Source organism: Eriocheir sinensis, chromosome 45 (genome assembly GCF_024679095.1).
Source record: "Eriocheir sinensis breed Jianghai 21 chromosome 45, ASM2467909v1, whole genome shotgun sequence".
NCBI lineage: Eukaryota > Metazoa > Arthropoda > Malacostraca > Decapoda > Varunidae > Eriocheir > Eriocheir sinensis.
The window spans coordinates 3,183,494-3,203,493 of record NC_066553.1 but is presented as its reverse complement, the minus strand read 5'-3'; the positions used below and the strand labels follow the sequence as shown (position 1 = coordinate 3,203,493).

General features: G+C 45.3%; 1 protein-coding gene across 2 annotated transcripts in view; it reads left to right on the top strand.

Annotated features, from left to right (window-relative positions):
• Positions 1-20,000, top strand: part of LOC126980885 (acetylcholine receptor subunit beta-like 1) — a 150,631-nt gene that overhangs the window by 53,755 nt on the left and 76,876 nt on the right. For both annotated transcript variants that reach the window (XM_050831247.1, XM_050831246.1), the window contains exon 2: positions 17,097-17,233. In XM_050831247.1, coding sequence (XP_050687204.1) covers positions 17,097-17,233 — 137 coding nt within the window. The remainder of the gene's footprint in view (positions 1-17,096; positions 17,234-20,000) is intronic.

Below are 20,000 nucleotides of genomic sequence, written 5' to 3'. Positions count from 1 at the left end.
TAGAGCACTCACCTGTACTTCTTATCCTTTCCTCTCCCTCCTTATCTTCCCACCCAATGCACCGCTGAAGCCTGCAACACACAACACATACACCTCCCTCAGTATCCCCGGCTGCGACACACTCTCTAGGAATCCACAGTTCAATATGTATAAGGCAGTGACGTGGATTGTAGTCTATCTGCAGTCTAGTGTAACGCAGGAATATACAGGTTGACTGGGCGATGCAACACAACCTCCGTCAGATACCCTCCTCCTCCTCCTCCTCCTCCTCCACATTTAGCAAGAGCAGTCGTAATGGAGGAGGAGCAGAGGACGAGAGGGAGAGTAAAAAAAAAAGGCTTTCCCATGCAGCCCAGTGGAGGGTCGGAAAGCCCTGGTGAAAAACAAGTCAGAACATGTTTGAAAGTACTTGTTTGACTTTCCTGGATCAGTGCGACAAGGTGGGACGGTGAAGGAAGGAGGGGGAAGGAAGGAAGGAAGGATTGTGAGGAGAGGAAAAGATGAAGGATAGAGAAGGAAGAAAGGAAAATGGGAAGGGAGAAAAATAGTTTGTGAGGAAAGGAAGAGAATGGAGGAGAGAGGAAAGAAGACGAAGTAAAGATGAGAAGCTGAGAAAAGAAGCAAGGGAAGGAAGGAGGAAGGAAAATAGGGATGAAGGAAGAAAGATGAGAAGGAGGAAGAAAGATGTTGAGGAAGGGAGATAGGGAGGAAGGGAGAAAAATGTTGAGGAAGCTTGATAGATTGTGAGGAGAAAAGGAGGGGAAGGGAGAAGGAAAGAAGGTGGGGAGGAAGAAAGAGGAGGAGAAAAGAAGGCAAAGGTGAGGAAAAAGGAGGAGGAGGAGGAGAAGGAGAGGATGAAGGAGAAAGGAAAGGTGAGGAAAAAGAAGAAGGAGGAGAAGGAGAGGATGAAGGAGAAAGAAAAGGTGAGGAAAAAGAAGAAGGAGGAGAAGGAGGGGATGAAGGAGAAAGGAAAAATAAGGAAGGAGAAAAATCATATAAACAGATGACGAGGAAAAGAGAACCGGATAAAGGAAAGAAGGAAAAGGAGGGAGGAAACCGGAAAATAGGATAAAGTGCAGAGGAAAGACCCGTAGGTATATAAGTGGTGTGGAGAGGGAGGGAGAAGGAAGGAGAGAGAGGAGGGAGAGGAGGGGAAGGAAGAGGAACACAGTGCAGCCAGAGGTGCAATGGAGTATGTAAAAGGTACTGGGAGAGAGCCTGCGGTCGGTGGTGGTAACAACGCCACACACTATAAAACGTCGAGCGAGTGTCTGGTGGGGCGGACAAAGAGCGCGGCGGCGGAGGTGGAACAGTCTGGGCGATGGAGCGGGCGAAGTGACGAAGGAGCCGAGGCGAACTGAGCGGATTTAGGAACACGGGTGACTAGGTGGCGGCGGAAGGGAAAATACATATATAGAAGGAGGGAAACTGATGCTAGATGGATGCTTTTTAAGAGGACAGGATTAGAGAATTGCTTTTTATATGCATACTTGAGGGGTTAAGGGTCCTATTTTAAAACATTTCGTCCCCCAAGTTCACATATTTGACAAGGCTTTCGTATGAGTTGTGGGCATTTTCAGGAGTAGTTTTATGACCCTGGTTGTAGTTTGAGCCTTCCTCTGTACCGTGAACCTAAAAAAACACTCTTGAGAACCCGATTGATCCCCTCTTTGACCTTCAGAAATAGCTGATATGAGAAGCGAAAGTACCTTATAATTCCGGCCTAAATTTCCTGAGCCCAAAATATTAAAGCTCTGAAAGGTCGATTTTGAATGATATCTTCTAAGCTTATTGACTATGTGAGAGAATATACAGAGGATGAGATTAAGGTCAGTATTATAAGAAACTTTCGCTGCTCACATAAGTTATTTATAAAGGTCAAAGAGAGGGTCAGTCGGGTTCTAATAAGTGTTTCTTGAGGTTCACGATACAGAGGAAGGGTCACATTACCACCAGGGTCATAAAGCTACTCCTGGAAATCCCAACAACTCCTACGAAAGCCTTGCCAAATATGTGTTCTTGGGCGGCGAAATGTCTTGTGATACGACCCTAAGATAGTATTATTAACGTCCCTCTAAACATGGTTGCGAGGAGGTGAAAATGTGAATGAAAGAGGAAAGAAAACAGATATAGAAGGAGGAGACTGAAGGTTGATAGATAGATGTGTGATGTGAAAGAATATATGGGATGAAGCGAAGGGTGGATTCTTCAACAACTCCCGTAGAATAGAAATATATAAGCGAAGTGTGGGAATGTGAATTTAAAAAGGGGGAAAAAACACATGTAGAAATTAAAGGTAGATGAATATATGATGTAAAAGAGATATATAGAATTAAACGAAGGGTGTCTGTACTATTGAAAAACTGTAGACATAGGAGAGAAAAGGTGAGAAGTGTGACTGAAAATGGGGGAAAAAATTATAAAGGGGGAAACTTAGGTAAATGAATGTGTTATGTTAAATGAATATACAAGATAGACAACTCCTGTAGACATGGAAGGGAGCAAGCGGGCTTTTTATATTGTTTCCTTTTTTTGTGTGCCCTTGAACTTTCTCCTTTGATGTAAAACAGGTGAGAAAGTGACTGAGAGGAAAAAAATAAAACATGTGATGCGTAATAATAAATAAGATGTAGTCCACCATCATAGCATTTAAAGGGCGTATACAAAATTAAAAAAAACAGGACAAATACAAAGTGAAACAGCTGATACAAGGCAAGGAAACAAGGAAACAACAATAAAAGGGTTAAGGAAGACTCAGATATCACAAATACAAAATGAAACAGCTACAAAGGCAAGAAACAAGGAAACAACAATAAAGGGTTAGGAAGACTCAGATATCAAAAATACAAAGTGAAACAGCTGACACAAGGCAAGGAAACAAGGAAACAACAATAAAGGGTTCAGGAAGACTCAGAAATCACAAATACACAGTGGAACAGCTGACACAAGGCAAGGAAACAAGGAAACAACAATAAAAGGGTTAAGGAAGACTCAGATATCACAAATACAAAGTGAAACAGCTGACACAAGGCAAGGAAACAAGGAAACAACAATAAAGGGTTCAGGAAGACTCAGAAATCACAAATACACAGTGAAACAGCTGATACAAGGCAAGGAAACAAGGAAACAACAATAAAAGGGTTCAGGAAGACTCAGATATCACAAATACAAAGTGAAACAGCTGACACAAGGCAAGGAAACAAGGAAACAACAATAAAAGGGTTCAGGAAGACTCAGATATCACAAATACAAAATGAAACAGCTGATACAAGGCAGGGAAACAAGGAAACAACAATAAAGGGTTCAGGAAGACTCAGATATCACAAATACAAAATGAAACAGCTGACATAAGGCAAGGAAACAAGGAAACAACAATAAAAGGGTTCAGGAAGACTCAGATATCACAAATACAAAGTGAAACAGCTGATACAAGGCAAGGAAACAAGGAAACAACAATAAAAGGGTTCAGGAAGACTCAGATATCACAAATACAAAATGAAACAGCTGATACAAGGCAAGGAAACAAGGAAACAACAATAAAAGGGTTAAGGAAGACTCAGATATCACAAATACAAAGTGAAACAGCTGATACAAGGCAAGGAAACAAGGAAACAACAATAAAAGGGTTCAGGAAGACTCAGAAATAACAAATACAAAGTGAAACAGCTGATACAAGGCAAGGAAACAAGGAAACAACAATAAAAGGGTTCAGGAAGACTCAGAAATAACAGATACAAAGTGAAACAGCTGATACAAGGCAAGGAAACAAGGAAACAACAATAAAAGGGTTAAGGAAGACTCAGATATCACAAAAACAAAATGAAACAGCTGATACAAAACAAGAAACAAGGAAACAACAATAAAGGGTTCAGGAAGACTCAGATATCACAAAAACAAAATGAAACAGCTGACACAAAACAAGGAAACAAGGAAACAACAATAAAAGGGTTAAGGAAGACTCAGATATCACAAAAACAAAATGAAACAGCTGATACAAAACAAGAAACAAGGAAACAACAATAAAGGGTTCAGGAAGACTCAGATATCACAAAAACAAAATGAAACAGCTGATACAAAACAAGGAAACAAGGAAACAACAATAAAAGGGTTAAGGAAGACTCAGATATCACAAATACAAAGTGAAACAGCTGATACAAGGCAAGGAAACAAGGAAACAACAATAAAGGGTTCAGGAAGACTCAGATATCACAAATACAAAGTGAAACAGCTGATACAAGGCAAGGAAACAAGGAAACAACAATAAAAGGGTTAAGGAAGACTCAGAAATCACAAATACAAAGTGAAACAGCTGATACAAGGCAAGGAAACAAGGAAACAACAATAAAAGGGTAAAGGAAGACTCAGATATCACAAAAACAAAATGAAACAGCTGATACAAGGCAAGGAAACAAGGAAACAACAATAAAAGGGTTAAGGAAGACTCAGATATCACAAATACAAAGTGAAACAGCTGACACAAGGCAAGGAAACAAGGAAACAACAATAAAAGGGTTCAGGAAGACTCAGATATCACAAATACACAGTGAAACAGCTGATACAAGGCAAGGAAACAAGGAAACAACAATAAAAGGGTTAAGGAAGACTCAGATATCACAAAAACAAAATGAAACAGCTGATACAAGGCAAGGAAACAAGGAAACAACAATAAAGGGTTAAGGAAGACTCAGATATCACAAAAACAAAATGAAACAGCTGATACAAGGCAAGGAAACAAGGAAACAACAATAAAAGGGTTCAGGAAGACTCAGATATCACAAATACAAAATGAAACAGCTGATACAAGGCAGGGAAACAAGGAAACAACAATAAAAGGGTTCAGGAAGACTCAGATATCACAAATACAAAATGAAACAGCTGACACAAGGCAAGGAAACAAGGAAACAACAATAAAAGGGTTCAGGAAGACTCAGATATCACAAATACAAAGTGAAACAGCTGATACAAGGCAAGGAAACAAGGAAACAACAATAAAAGGGTTCAGGAAGACTCAGAAATCACAAATATAAAGTGAAACAGCTGATACAAGGCAAGGAAACAAGGAAACAACAATAAAGGGTTCAGGAAGACTCAGATATCACAAATACAAAATGAAACAGCTGACATAAGGCAAGGAAACAAGGAAACAACAATAAAAGGGTTCAGGAAGACTCAGATATAACAAATACACAGTGAAACAACTGATACAAGGCAAGGAAACAAGGAAACAACAATAACGGGTTCAGGAAGACTCAGATATCACAAATACAAAGTGAAACAGCTGATACAAGGCAAGGAAACAAGGAAACAACAATAAAAGGGTTAAGGAAGACTCAGATATCACAAATACAAAGTGAAACAGCTGATACAAGGCAAGGAAACAACGAAACAACAATAAAAGGGTTAAGGAAGACTCAGAAATAACAAAAACAAAGTGAAACAGCTGATACAAGGCAAGGAAACAAGGAAACAACAATAAAGGGTTCAGGAAGACTCAGAAACCATTGTCTACTATGAAAACAATGAGGTAGTGAATACGCCGAACGGAGAATGACACGGACGGACCAGCGAGCGGGTACCATAAAAATTTCCCCGAAGCCACGCCACCAAAGACCCGCGCAGGAGACAGGAAGCGATATGATACGGAAACACGGTAGGCCTTCTTAGAGCACACGGGGAAATCACGGAGAGAAGGACAGAAGACCGACACACGATTATAATTATGATTCTTTTTATAGGAGCAGCGAGTAGCGGGCTTTTTTTCGTGTGTGCCTTTGAGCTGTAAAAAAAAGAAAAAAAAAGAGAGAGAGAGAGAACGACACACGGTTACTATGATTGCTATACAGGTTTTCTCTCTCTCTTATATGTCACGCCAAAAGATACACGACAAACAGAGACAAAAAACACGATAGGCCTACATAAAGCACACGGGGAAATCACAGAGAAAAGGACAGATTACCGACACACGATTATTCTCAAGGTTTTCTCTCTTATTAAGCACGTCAAAGAAAACGCAAAACAGGGAGGAAATAAAAATAAAAAATAAAAAGTTGACCTAATGAACGGGAAATGAACGAATAGGGAAAGAAAATAGTGAGATAGAGAGACGAAGAGTAGAGAGACGAGAGAATAGACAGTGAGGAGGGCAGGGACTCACGGAGAATGACACAAAAAAGAAAAATGCCAGACAGGGAGGAAATAAAAATAAAAAATAAAAAGTTGACCTAATGAACGGAAAATGAACGAATAGGGAACGAAAACAGTGGGGTAGAGAGACGAAGAGTACAGAGACGAGAGAATAGGCAGTGAGGAGGGCAGGAACTCACGGAGAATGACACAAAAACAACAAACACTCAATATGGAAGTTCTCTCTAAAAAGTCCCAACAAACAAACAAACAAGGAATCAAGAAAACAAAGCAGACCCAAAACACTCAAGGAGAACAACAACGAAAAACGACACACAATTAATATAAAAAAGTTATCTTACTCACAACAAGGAAACACAGCAACCACAGAGGAAGATAAAAATAATTAAAACGGATAGAAATATAGAATGGAACAACAGGTATATTATTCAACAACTGTAGATATTAAAAAAAAGGTGAAATGTATTACTGAAAATGGGAAGAAAAAATTATATAGAAGGAAGAAACTGAAGGTAGATGGATGGATGTGTGATGGATGTACACGCATCCACTCAACCTCTCATCCTCTTCATCCATCTCAACCACTCCACCCAACTCATAAATAATATCATAAGTAAAGAAAACAAGAAAATATAGGGACTCACGGACCACAACAAACAACACGAGGCAACAAGGAGACTCAGCCACCAGAGAGGAAGAAAATGATGTGAAAAATATGAACGAGGGCGTGGGAGCGAGGCGGCGAGGCGAGGGAAGATGATCCGTGCCAGCCTTTCCCGTCTTAACGCCGATGCCTCACCCGACACGCGCCGCCCAAAGCCTGACAGCCTTGGAATCACCTGGGAGAAGCGGAGGGTGAGGGGGGTGGTGATGAAGAGGAGCAGAAGAAGGAGGAGGAGCAGGAGGACGATGAAGAAGAAGAAAAGGAGGAAGGAGAAGAGAAAAAGGAGGAGGAGGAGGAGGAGGAGGAGGAGGCCGAGGACGAAGAGGAGGAGGAGAAGGGTGACGAAACTGATGTAACAAAATGAGAAGAAGTGAAAAAAGGAGGAAGAAGAAGAGAAGGAGGAAGAGGAGGAGGAGGAGGAAGAGAAGGAGGGCGAAGAGAACTCACACAGAAGAGATGAGAAAGGAATAGAAGACAGATAAAGACAGATAAAGATACAAAAATACACTGATTGGTAAGCGTTTAGAGACATAGATAAGACATAGATAGACTGATAGATAGATAAACACATGCAGACAGATAGATAAAAAGATAGATAGATGAATTCGCTGACCCTAGTTTGTACCTGGGGAAGGGACGGAAAGATGGACAGAGAAAGAGAAAAAATGTAAATAAGAAATGGTGTGGCGTGACAGAAGGGATGACTTAGTACGTATTTATCAGTATTATTCGCAGTAGTAGTAGTAGTAGTAGTAGTAGTAGTAGTAGTAGTAGTAGTAGTAGTACAGTAGAGGACATGTAGTGAAATGCGGTGACAGGAAAACGTAGAGTTACACCAGTGAATGAAACGGGTAATTAAGAGTAAACCGAATAAATAAATAAATAAATACATAAATAAAAGTACTTAAAATGGGAAACTATGGTGAATCTTATTATGACTATGGGTCGTACAAGACATTTCGCCGCCCAAGAACACATATTTGACAAGGCTCTTCTAGGAGTTGTGGGCATTTCCAGGAGTAGTTGCATGACCCTGATGGTAGTTTGACCCTTCCTCTGTACCGTGAACCTAAAGAAACACTCATTAGAACCCGCCTGACCCCCTCCTTGGCCTTTAGAAATAGCTGATGTGAGCAGCGAAAGTATCTTATAGTATCGCCCTATGACTGACGAGGTGGAGGAGGACGCAGACGCAGACGCAGACGCAGACGCAGACGAAGAGGACAACTCACAAGATAGATGGCGCCACTATAAACACTTGCCTGCGCCATGACGGGCTGGGGTCGACTACCATCCAGGCCCCTCATGAAAAGTCTACCGGCGCTATAGGCGTACACGTAAAAAAAAAAATATATAATAAAAAAGAGGAAAAAGAGATAGACGTTGATTATGATGCGAATATAAAACAACAAAAAAATAGGTAATTCACTTCATTCTTGGCTTAAATTCCACATACTCACTCAACTCATCCACTCATCCACCCACCTCTCCAGCTCTTCTTCCTCCACTCCATCACAGCAGCTGACGTGACAAGGATGAGGACGAAGAAGAAGAGGAAGAAAAGGAGGAGGAGGAGGAGGAGGAGGAGGAAGAGAAGGACGAAAATAACGTGACAAGAAGATAAGAAAAAGCGAAGATGAGAAGAGAAGAAGGAAAAGGAGGAGGACGAAGAAGAAGGAGGAGGACGAAGAGGACGAGACAAGAGGATGAGAGGAAGCGAAAAAGGAGGAGGACGAGGAGGAGGACGAGGAGGAGGATGAAGAGGAGGTGGCCGAAGAAGAAAAGGAGAAAGAAGTGGAGGAAAGGGAGGAGGAGGAAGAAGAGGAGGAAGAGGAGGAGGAGGAGGAGGAGGAGGAGAAGGAGGAGGAGGGGAACGAAGATAAGGTGACAAAAATGTGCGAAGAGGAGGAGGAGGAGGAGGAGGAGGCAGACGAGGAGGAGGAGGAAGCCGACAACGAAGAAGAGGAGGAAGAAGAGGAGGAGGAAGAGGACGACGAGGACGAAGACGAGGACGAAGATAATTTATTTCCCCGGAAGACGATGACCCGAAGTAAGAGTCTTGCATCGAGACTTTAAAACTCAGGCCGCGAGAAAAATACTCCGCGGACGAAAACTTCAGCGTCAGGTCCTATTAGGCGGCGAAACTTGTGCAATTGCGTATCAAATTACCACCGAGAGGCCGTGAGGACAGGTGGTGTGTGGGGGGAGGGGGAGGAGGATAGAGGGGGAAGTGGAGGAGAGAGGTGGATCGAGAGGGAAAGAAAGGGAAAGTGGAAGAAAGAGAGAGAGACAGGAGTAAGGGAATGGACGCTGGAGAGGTGGAGAAAGGGAGGGAAATGGTTAGAGGAAAGAGAGAAGAGAGGAAGGGTTGTGGAAGATGGTGTGTGGGAGGGAATGGAAGGGAGTGGAAGGGAGGTGGAGTGAGGGAAAAAAGAGAAAGGGTGGGAGAGAGAGAGACAGAGAGTGAGATGGAAGTTGCAGGGGTTTAGAAAGAAAAGGGAGGAAGGGTTAGAGAGAAAGAAAAAGGGGAGGAAAAACGAAGGGTAGAGGTTATGTGTGAAAGAGGTGAGGAGGGAAAGGGAGAAGGGAGGTGGAGTGAGAGGAAAAGAAAGGGAAAGGGGAAGGAAAGACAGGGGAAGGGTCAGAGAAAAAGGGGAAAGAATGGGAAGGTAGCAATAAGAAATAGAAATAGGGAATGGTTTCTGGAGTTGTGAAAAGGAAATGGAAGAGGAAACGAGGGAAAAAAGAAGGGAGGTGAACAGAGAAAGGAGTGAAGTATGGGTAGTGAAAAGGAAAGGGTAGATTGAAAGGAGAAAGAAAGAGGATGATATTAGTATGGAGAGGAGTGAGCGTAAGAGGAGGAGGAGGAGGAAGAGAGGGTGAGAGAAAGTGCAGTTGGAAAGTAAAGAAAGGAAGTGAAGATGCAAAGGGGTTGGTTAAGGAAGGCAGAGGAAAAAGGGAAGGATGGGTAGGAGTAAGGGAGAGGAGGGGGCGAGAGTAGAAAGGAGTGGAGGAGGAAGGAAAGTGTGAGAAGGTGGAAAGTGGTTGGTTAAGGAAGGCAGAGGAAGAAGGGAAGGATGGGTGGTGTAAGGGAGAGGAGGGGACGAGAGTAGAAGGGAGTGGAGAAGGAAGTAAAGTGTGAGAAGGTGTATTTGAAAAGTGAGGAAGGGAAGTGAAAAGCTGTTTAAGAAGGAAGGGATGGAAGAAGAAGGGAAGGATGGAATGCTGTATGGGAGGGGAACGAGAGTAGAAAGGAGTGGCGAGGAATAGGAAGGGAGGAGATGATGACAGAGAATGGAGATTGAAGTAGAATATGGCAGAGAATTGGAAAGATAAAGATGAAGAGGAGAGGAGGAGGAGGAGGAGGAGGAGTTGTGAGGGAAAAATGAGGAGGGGACAGAGAGTCACACACACACACACACACACACACACACACACACACACACACAGAGGGTCGCCGCGTCACCAGGCCAGTCGTGATAAGCAGCGGTGAGTGCGGGCGACGATTTTTCAGCCGCGCCGTGACGTGACGACCCGTGCGCGGCGGCGGGACGATGCGCAGTTCCATTACGGCGGGACTTACGACCACATGACTTGGCGCTTAGGTGTGGCGGGGGGCGCGACGATTATCCCAAGATGGAGTGACACGATAGCAGGATCAACACATTAGCTTAACCCTGGGAGCGGACAGCGAGCGAGGAAGGGAAGAGGAAGAAACAGAGTAGAGACAAGTGGGTAACGAGAGGCATAATGGCCGTGAGTGTGAGGAAAAGAAGGGCAGGATAGCAGGACCAACACATTAGCTTAACCCTGGGAACAGACAGCGAGCGAGGGAGAAGATGAAGAGGGAATGAAAAGAAAAAAAGAAAAATATGAGGAAAAAGACAGAATAGATAGCAAAAACAATCCATTTCTTGAACCCGGGAGCGGACAGCGAGGGAGGCAGGGGAGAGGAAGGGACGGAGAAAAAGAAAAAAAATAATAAAATGGATGACGTAGAAGTATGTTAGGAGTGTGAAGAAAAAAATTAACATAGCAAAAACAGTCAATTTATTTAATATTGCAACGGACAGCGGGAGACGGAGGGAAGAGGGAGAGGGAGGGAAGAGGAGGAAAGGACAGAGATGGATGAGGAGGGAAAGACAGAAATGGATGAGGAGGAAAAGACAGAAATGGATGAGGAGGAAAAGAGAAAAGGAAGAGGAAAATACAGAAACGGATGAGGAGGAAAAGACAGAAATGGATGAGGAGGAAAAGACAGAAATGGATGAGGAGGAAAAGAGAAAAGGAAGAGGAAAATACAGAAACGGATGAGGAGGAAAAGACAGAAATGGATGACGAGGGAAAGACAGAAATGGATGAGGGGAAAAAGACAGAAGTGGATGAGGAGGAAAAGACAGAAATGGATGACGAGGGAAAGACAGAAATGGATGACGAGGAAAAGACAGAAATGGATGAGGAGGAAAATACAGAAACGGATGAGGAGGAAAAGACAGAAATGGATGAGGAGGAAAAGAGAAAAGGAAGAGGAAAATACAGAAACGGATGAGGAGGAAAAGACAGAAATGGATGAGGAGGGAAAGACAGAAATGGATGAGGAGGAAAAGACAGAAATGGATGAGGAGGAAAAGACAGAAATGGATGAGGAGGAAAAGACAGAAATGGATGAGGAGGGAAAGACAGAAATGGATGAGGAGGGAAAGACAGAAATGGATGAGGAGGGAAAGACAGAAATGGATGAGGAGGGAAAGACAGAAATGGATGAGGAGGAAAAGACAGAAATGGATGACGAGGGAAAGACAGAAATGGATGACGAGGGAAAGACAGAAATGGATGAGGAGGAAAAGACAGAAATGGATGACGAGGGAAAGACAGAAATGGATGAGGAGGGAAAGACAGAAATGGATGACGAGGGAAAGACAGAAATGGATGACGAGGGAAAGACAGAAATGGATGAGGAGGAAAAGACAGAAATGGATGACGAGGGAAAGACAGAAATGGATGAGGAGGAAAAGACAGAAATGGATGAGGAGGGAAAGACAGAAATGGATGAGGAGGAAAAGACAGAAATGGATGACGAGGGAAAGACAGAAATGGATGACGAGGGAAAGACAGAAATGGATGACGAGGGAAAGACAGAAATGGATGAGGAGGAAAAGACAGAAATGGATGAGGAGGAAAAGACAGAAATGGATGAGGAGGAAAAGACAGAAATGGATGAGGAGGAAAAGACAGAAATGGATGAGGAGGGAAAGACAGAAATGGATGACGAGGGAAAGACAGAAATGGATGAGGAGGAAAAGACAGAAATGGATGACGAGGGAAAGACAGAAATGGATGAGGAGGGAAAGACAGAAATGGATGAGGAGGGAAAGACAGAAATGGATGAGGAGGGAAAGACAGAAATGGATGACGAGGAAAAGACAGAAATGGATGACGAGGGAAAGACAGAAATGGATGAGGAGGAAAAGACAGAAATGGATGACGAGGGAAAGACAGAAATGGATGAGGAGGTAAAGACAGAAATGGATGACGAGGTAAAGACAGAAATGGATGACGAGGGAAAGACAGAAATGGATGAGGAGGGAAAGACAGAAATGGATGACGAGGGAAAGACAGAAATGGATGACGAGGAAAAGACAGAAATGGATGAGGAGGGAAAGACAGAAATGGATGACGAGGGAAAGACAGAAATGGATGACGAGGGAAAGACAGAAATGGATGAGGAGGAAAAGACAGAAATGGATGAGGAGGAAAAGACAGAAATGGATGAGGAGGAAAAGACAGAAATGGATGAGGAGGAAAAGACAGAAATGGATGAGGAGGGAAAGACAGAAATGGATGAGGAGGAAAAGACAGAAATGGATGACGAGGGAAAGACAGAAATGGATGACGAGGAAAAGACAGAAATGGATGACGAGGGAAAAAGACAGAAGTGGATGACGAGGGAAAGACAGAAATGGATGAGGAGGAAAATACAGAAACGGATGAGGAGGAAAAGACAGAAATGGATGAGGGGAAAAAGACAGAAATGGATGACGGGAAGTAGTATTTTGTGAACGTGAAAACGACAGACAAGGGCGCAGAAAAATAAAGAAAGCAGCGAATATTGAAGGAAAATGACACACAGCTTCGAACAACAGGACAATACGATTCACACAGAGGCGGAAATAATAATAGAGGAGATGCAACAAAGGAGGAAAAAAGCAAACTTATGAAAGGCAACTCCCGGAAGTGAAATGAAGGACGAGGGACCAGGATGAAAGGGGAAGACAATGAAAAATATAGAAATAGGAGGAGGAGGAGGAGGAGGAGGAGGAGGAGGAGGAAGAGGAGGAGGAGGAGGAGGAGGAGGTAAAACGGAGTGGGAAAAATTGAGAAATGTCTGATTAGATTATGGGGACTGATAAGAGAGAGAGAGAGAGAGAGAGAGAGAGAGAGAGAGAGAGAGAGAGAGAGAGAGAGAGAGAGAGAGAGAGAGAAAGCGCAGGAATGTATATAGTAGTAGTAGTAGTAGTAGTAGTAGTAGTAGTAGTAGTAGTAGTAGTAGTAGTAGTAGTAGTAGTAGTAGTTGTAAAGTAAGCCAGGGTACAATGGGTCCGCGATCATCCATTAGGAAGGATAATAGTGAAGGGAATAAGAGAGGAGGAGGAGGAGGAGGAGGAGGAGAGGAAGGGGGATGATTACAAGAGAATGGGAGGAAGCAATGATGGTTATATATGACAATTGTTTTCTTAACATTATCTTTTTTTCTTTAGTTGTTAAAAAGATATCGATGTCAAACCTGTCCATCCACTGCTGTCCCTTCTACTACTATTGTGTGTGTGTGTGTGTGTGTGTGTGTGTGTGTGTGTGTGTGTGTCTCTCTCTCTCTCTCTCTCTCTCTCTTCTCAAACCTCCACTATGGCATGAAAACAGACAATAAAAAAAACGCTTTGAAGAAGAAGAAGAAGAAGAAGAAAAAGCAGAAGAAAAAAGAAGCAGAAGAAAAAGTAGAAAAAGAAAACCAGCCATTAAATTAAAGAGGGAAACTAAAGCAAACGAACGCTAATACCCATAATAAAAAGCCTTCCCGGGGGTGACTGACACGAGACCTCTCCCGTGGAATTCATAATGGGAAGCCGAGAAGAGAAGGGGGAACTTTTGCATTCGGCTGGTGGTCAACTTTCGCTCTTTATTCATTCCTGTTACCGAGAGGGAGGTGGAGGAAGAGCGAAGAGGAGGGAGAGAGAGAAGAGGGAATGGAAAGAAGGGAGGGGACGGAGGTGGAGCGGAGATGGAATGGGAACTGTGAGGCGGAAGGGAAGCAGAGACGAGGGAATGGGAAGGGATAGACGGAAGGGGAGGTGGAGGGGGACCGGGAATGAGGGATTGAGAATAATGAGGTGGAAAGGAGGAACTGAAATAAATGAAAGAGAGAAGAGGAAATAAAAGTGGAGTGTGAATAGAGAATTTGATAAAAAAAAAAAGAGGAAAAATCTGCAACGTTCGTAAAGAAATCAAGTTCATTTCTAGAGAGTTTTGTTTCAACGAGAACAATGGAGGTGTTATTGAGGTAAACTAGGAGCAGTAAGTAGCTGGGGGGGGGGGGGGTTCATTATTGTTTTCTTTTTTTTACGCCCTTGCACTGTCTCCTCTGCTGTAAAAAAAATAAAAAAATAAAAATAAAAATAAAATAAAGGATTTGTTGGTGCCACGGGACTTGAAGACTTTAGACGGAGGCAAAGCAGAATTACCACCAGTTCAATAAATACAGGACCTAGAACACTGCCGACCTGCGATCCCTGTGCCCTCTCGACCTTCCCTCGCTGTGCACACTGTAGGTTACGTGCACAAATGTCTGCTTCGAAATGTACTTCCCTCCCCCCTCGGTGAACTATGGGCTTTCAATATCCCTTCAATATGCAGAAAGGATGACAATGAGTACCTACGGACGGGTTAGCACAGATGAAAGTATAAGGAAGATGAATTAACCCTATCCGATCCTTGGGTGGCCAAATCTAGTCTCCCCTCAGGCACTTCGATTAAAAACGATGGACCTTTTTCTACTTTCCACAAGCTTCTTTTCCCTCATTATTCATTATTGTTTTACACTTTTGATTCGGTACCAGTACTTAGTGTTCATGAGCGTTATCGTTGTTCAGATAAATGAGTACGATGCTAGGTGTTACGAGAGCGGAAATTTGAAAACGTCGGATCGGATAGCGTTAAGACATGTTTGATCTTCCTTTCGGCCACCTCTTTTGTTTCTTTTTTAGGAGCAGCGAGTAGCGGGCTTTTTTTTTATTATTATTTTCTTTTTTTGTGTGCCCCTGAGCTGCCTCCTCTGTTGTAAAAAAAAATAAAAAAATAAAATACAAGTTCACCTTAGTAGTACATCCTTCACCCAGTGCTGCAGCTCATAAAAATGGTTTAGACGCATTCAATGGACCTCAACGATGATGATTATCCACGTCACGCTCATCATCTTCCTCGCTATGCAATCATGTCGGGTGCAATTTACCTTCACAGCATTTCACTCGCGGTTAAGCAATAAATTCCAACGCTATATCAAAATTAATATTCTGCGCGGATCAACGTGCCGCCAATCCTCGCCGTGTAAGCCCCGGGAACTGCACGCCGCCCTGGGCCGAGTCTTGCCGTTAAATATAAACACCGACTCATTAGGTTCCTCGTCTTCTCAATTCAATTTCGACCTAACAAAATTTTACCGTTTTGACAGGTGGTAATGACGTCAAATCTTCCTCGCAGGAATTCAATTACACAGGAGAGGACGGAAGGAGCGGGAGGACGGATGGGCGGGGGGGGCGGCGGGCGGGGGTGCAAGAATGTTGTAATGAACGGAGGGGGTCAGGTGTATGCCGCCACCCGCCCGCCCTCCCTCCCCGCCGTGCGCCTTCAGGCTCCACACTTCAACATGATGCTCCCTCTTAGGATGCCTCATGCAGCCTACTAACTGCAAATTTCCGCCTTCCGCCCAAACACGCAGCGCTGCAGCACGCGAGGCCTCTCTCTCTTGCCGGCTCAGGAACGCTTCACCCCGCCGTCTGCACCTTCACCCCGCGCCTCCGCCGATATTCTTTGTAGATGGAAGCCTCGGCGCCCCTCACGTGATGTAGCAGACCACCTGGGCGGCCCGCACTTCCTCTTTCATCCCGAGCAACGCGTTATGGCCTCTGAAATGTTGATGATGTTCCCTGACTTGACTATTCCACGCGTCTTACCAAGCACCGGATGCCGCCTGCTTGTTGCATCAGAGTACCGGGCTGACGCTTGCTCCTTCGTCCAGAGAAACACTAAGCACACTAGTAGTTTTGCGCTTTCTTCTCGTTTCTTTTCTCTAAGCAAACTCATAGCTTTTCGGGGGTGGGGGGTGGGGGGGGGTCACATTAACTGTCTCACGAGTCTTCATAACCCCCGGACGCCAACTGTTGTCTTGTAGTGTAGCGAACCCTCTTTTTTTAACATTACAGAAAGCAGCTTAAGGGCAAAAATAAATGAGAGGAAAATAGCCCGCTAATCATCGCTCCTATCCACTGGGACTTGCTGCTCTTCCATCACACCACCTGTTCTCCTCTCTCCACTGAAATGCTTTACTAATACTCTTAGGTGTTATTAATACTCTTCGATACTCTTAGGTGTTGCCCGTGTCTGACTACGCCCCTCACACCCCTGGTCTTCCCCCCATTAATATATTTCACTAATACTCCTGGACTTGGGTACTTCTCGTGTCTGACTAGTCCTCTTACACTCCTCTTCTGCTCCCCTCCACTGAAGTCTTCTACTAACACACCTGGACTGACTTAGGTGTTGCCCGTGTCTGGTTACGCCCCTCACACCCCTGTTTTCCTCCCTCACTGAAATCTTTTACGAATACTCCTGGACTGACTTAGGTGTTGCCCGTGTCTGGTTACGCCCCTCACACCTCAAGTTCTGCTCCCCTTGGCAATTTGTCTTCACCAGAAACACTCTTATCCAATGAAATCTTTAAGTGCTACTCGGATATTTATACTAGAGTAGCCATTTCTCGTGCCTGGCTACGCCCCTCATACTCAGCTTCTCCTCTCCACACTGAATTCTTTTATTAATACTCCTTGACTGACAGGTATTTCTCGTGCCTGGCTACGCCCCTCATACTGATCTTCTCTCCACACTGAATTCTTTTATTAATACTCCTTGACTCATCTTCTCCTCTCCACACTGAATTCTTTTATTAATACTCCTTGACTGACAGGTATTTCTCGTGTCTGGCTCCGTCCCTCACAGCTTCTCTTCTCCTCTCCCCCAGGGCTGTGTAGCGAGGATGAGGAGAGACTGGTGAGGGACCTCTTCCGTGGCTACAACAAGCTAATCCGCCCAGTGGAGAACATGACCAACAATGTGGACGTGGCGTTCGGTCTGGCCTTCATCCAGCTCATTAATGTGGTAAGTGGAAGCGTTAACTGGCGTACATACCACCGCTTTTCCGTCAAATGCCGATCCACCCTCAAACATCCTTACTCCACTTCCCGATTCATCTACTTGAAAATGTAATCCTACGAAATAATGGTATCTAAACACACATAACACACATACCTAAGCACTGACCCCACCAAATACATCTCCATAATCCTGCTACACACATCCTGGCCAGCCCCGCAACGCACCTTCCCCACAGTAGAGTAGCCCACACACACCTCCACGGAGCACGGCACACACCCACGCAGGCCATCAATAACCATAAATATCGCCCCCGCTTCAGCACTGTTGCACGCACGCTTCACAACACACAGCAACACACCCATCAATAACCCTCCCCACCCCTGCCTCAGCCTCAGCACTGTTGCACGCACGCCTCACAACACACAGCAACACACTCATCAATAACCCTCCCCACCCCTGCCTCAGCCTCAGCACTGTTGCACACACGCCTCACAACACACAGCAACACACTCATCAATAACCCTCCCCACCCCTGCCTCAGCCTCAGCACTGTTGCACGCACGCCTCACAACACACAGCAACACACTCATCAATAACCCTCCCCGCCCCTGCCTCAGCCTCAGCACTGTTGCACACACGCCTCACAACACACAGCAACACACACATCAATAACCCTCCCCACCCCTGCCTCAGCCTCAGCACTGTTGCACACACGTCTCACAACACACAGCAACACACCCATCAATAACCCTCCCCACCCCTGCCTCAGCCTCAGCACTGTTGCACACACGTCTCACAACACACAGCAACACACCCATCAGTAACCCTCCCCGCCCCCGCCCCAGCCTCAGCACTGTTGCACGCACGCCTCACAACACACAGCAACACACTCATCAATAACCCTCCCCCCCCCCCACCCTGCCTCAGCCTCAGCACTGTTGCACGCACGCCTCACAACTCCCAGCAACACACTCATCAATAACCCTCCCCACCCCCGCCCCAGCCTCAGCACTGTTGCACGCACGCTTCACAACACACAGCAACACACTCATCAATAACCCGCCCCACCCCCGCCCCAGCCTCAGCACTGTTGCACACACGCCTCACAACACACAGCAACACACGCATCAGTAACCCTCCCCGCCCCTGCCTCAGCCTCAGCACTGTTGCACGCACGCTTCACAACACACAGCAACACACGCCTCAGTAACCCTCCCCGCCCCTGCCTCAGCCTCAGCACTGTTGCACGCACGCTTCACAACACACAGCAACACACTCATCAATAACCCTCCCCACCCCTGCCTCAGCCTCAGCACTGTTGCACGCACGCTTCACAACCTCTCAACATCTCTCCCCAACGTCATGCGGGTCACGACATTGCATGGACGAAGTATGACTCGTGCTCAAACAAACAGGTCTACAAATGGTACACTGAAGGGAATACAGATCATTACAGAATCACTGTCTGTTTGGTATGCACTCAGAGCCACATCGTGCCGCCGCGCCGTGCACACCATGCACCGCCCCTGCCGCGCCTGCCGAGGCTACGGGGCTGACAGGGGCGGCAGCGGCAAGCGGCAGGCGGGTGGCGGGTGGCGGGTGGCTGTAGCACGAGCCTCACGCCATTTTGTAGAGGGGAAGAGTCTCCTTAAATCATGAGCCAAGGACTGGCTAAAGGCCGCTGCTTTGGGAAGCACAAGGCACGGATAAATGTTGAGTCGGAAAAGATAAAAGCATCCCAGAGTGCTGGCGGGCACCGGGTCTTGTTGTGGCAAGGAACGTCCGCCAGGGGCACCACGCCCTGCCGCAGAGTCAGACGAGTGCCTGCCATCACCTTTAAGTATAACATAGTAAGGGGCAGCGTGCACCGCGGGCCGCAAGCAAGGCCAGCAAGCTGCACGGAGGAAGGAAACACGCTGTAAAAAGAAATCTTGTGTTTCATTACCCATTGTGGCTCAGCGACACTCAGCTTGCCGCGCACTGACACCGCTGAGTTACGTCCTCGGAGCCGCCGCAACGACCACTCGGCCTCAACAACGCCGGCTTTTATTACTCTGCCTTTTGAGGCGGCCAACAGACAACACTCTCGTTCCTCAACTCGTGCACGTTCCTTCTTTATAGAAATGAGAATCTATGAGGAAAATTTACATAGCCCTTCTTTATGTACATACTCATAGCACGATGTAAGGAATGCGTGCCGGAATAGGTGTTGAATATGCACCGGCGGGCAGAGTCAGGCAGGACGACCCTTCCTTGACAACCCGTGGACACCGCAGCACACGCACCGCGGCCCTCGACGACACCAATGTACATAACTTGATGTGAGGGATTAGCCATTGCAAGGAGGGGCCGCCACTGTGCGTGTGTGTGTGTGTGTGTGTGTGTGTGTGTGTGATTAAAGTACTCACGATTTAAATTTTACGTTGGCTTCGATTTATTTAATCTTTACAATTTACACACGCACTCCATCTCATGTTGTTCTTTTCTTGCTTTTCCGTCAAGTTCGACAAAGAGGGATTTTATCTGCTTTGAAAACATTTATATTCACTTTACAACCTTAAATGACACGATCAGATATTTACACACACACACACACACACACACACACACACACACACACACACACGGTAAAAGGAAATGTTCGCCTTACCAGAAAAATAGGTCCCAGGTATCAATGGAGTTCACACCTCACAGTCAAGCGCCACTTACCTGGAAAAAGAAAGGACAGAGGTGTGAATCTGACCCAATTTTCGCATTACGCTCACATCTC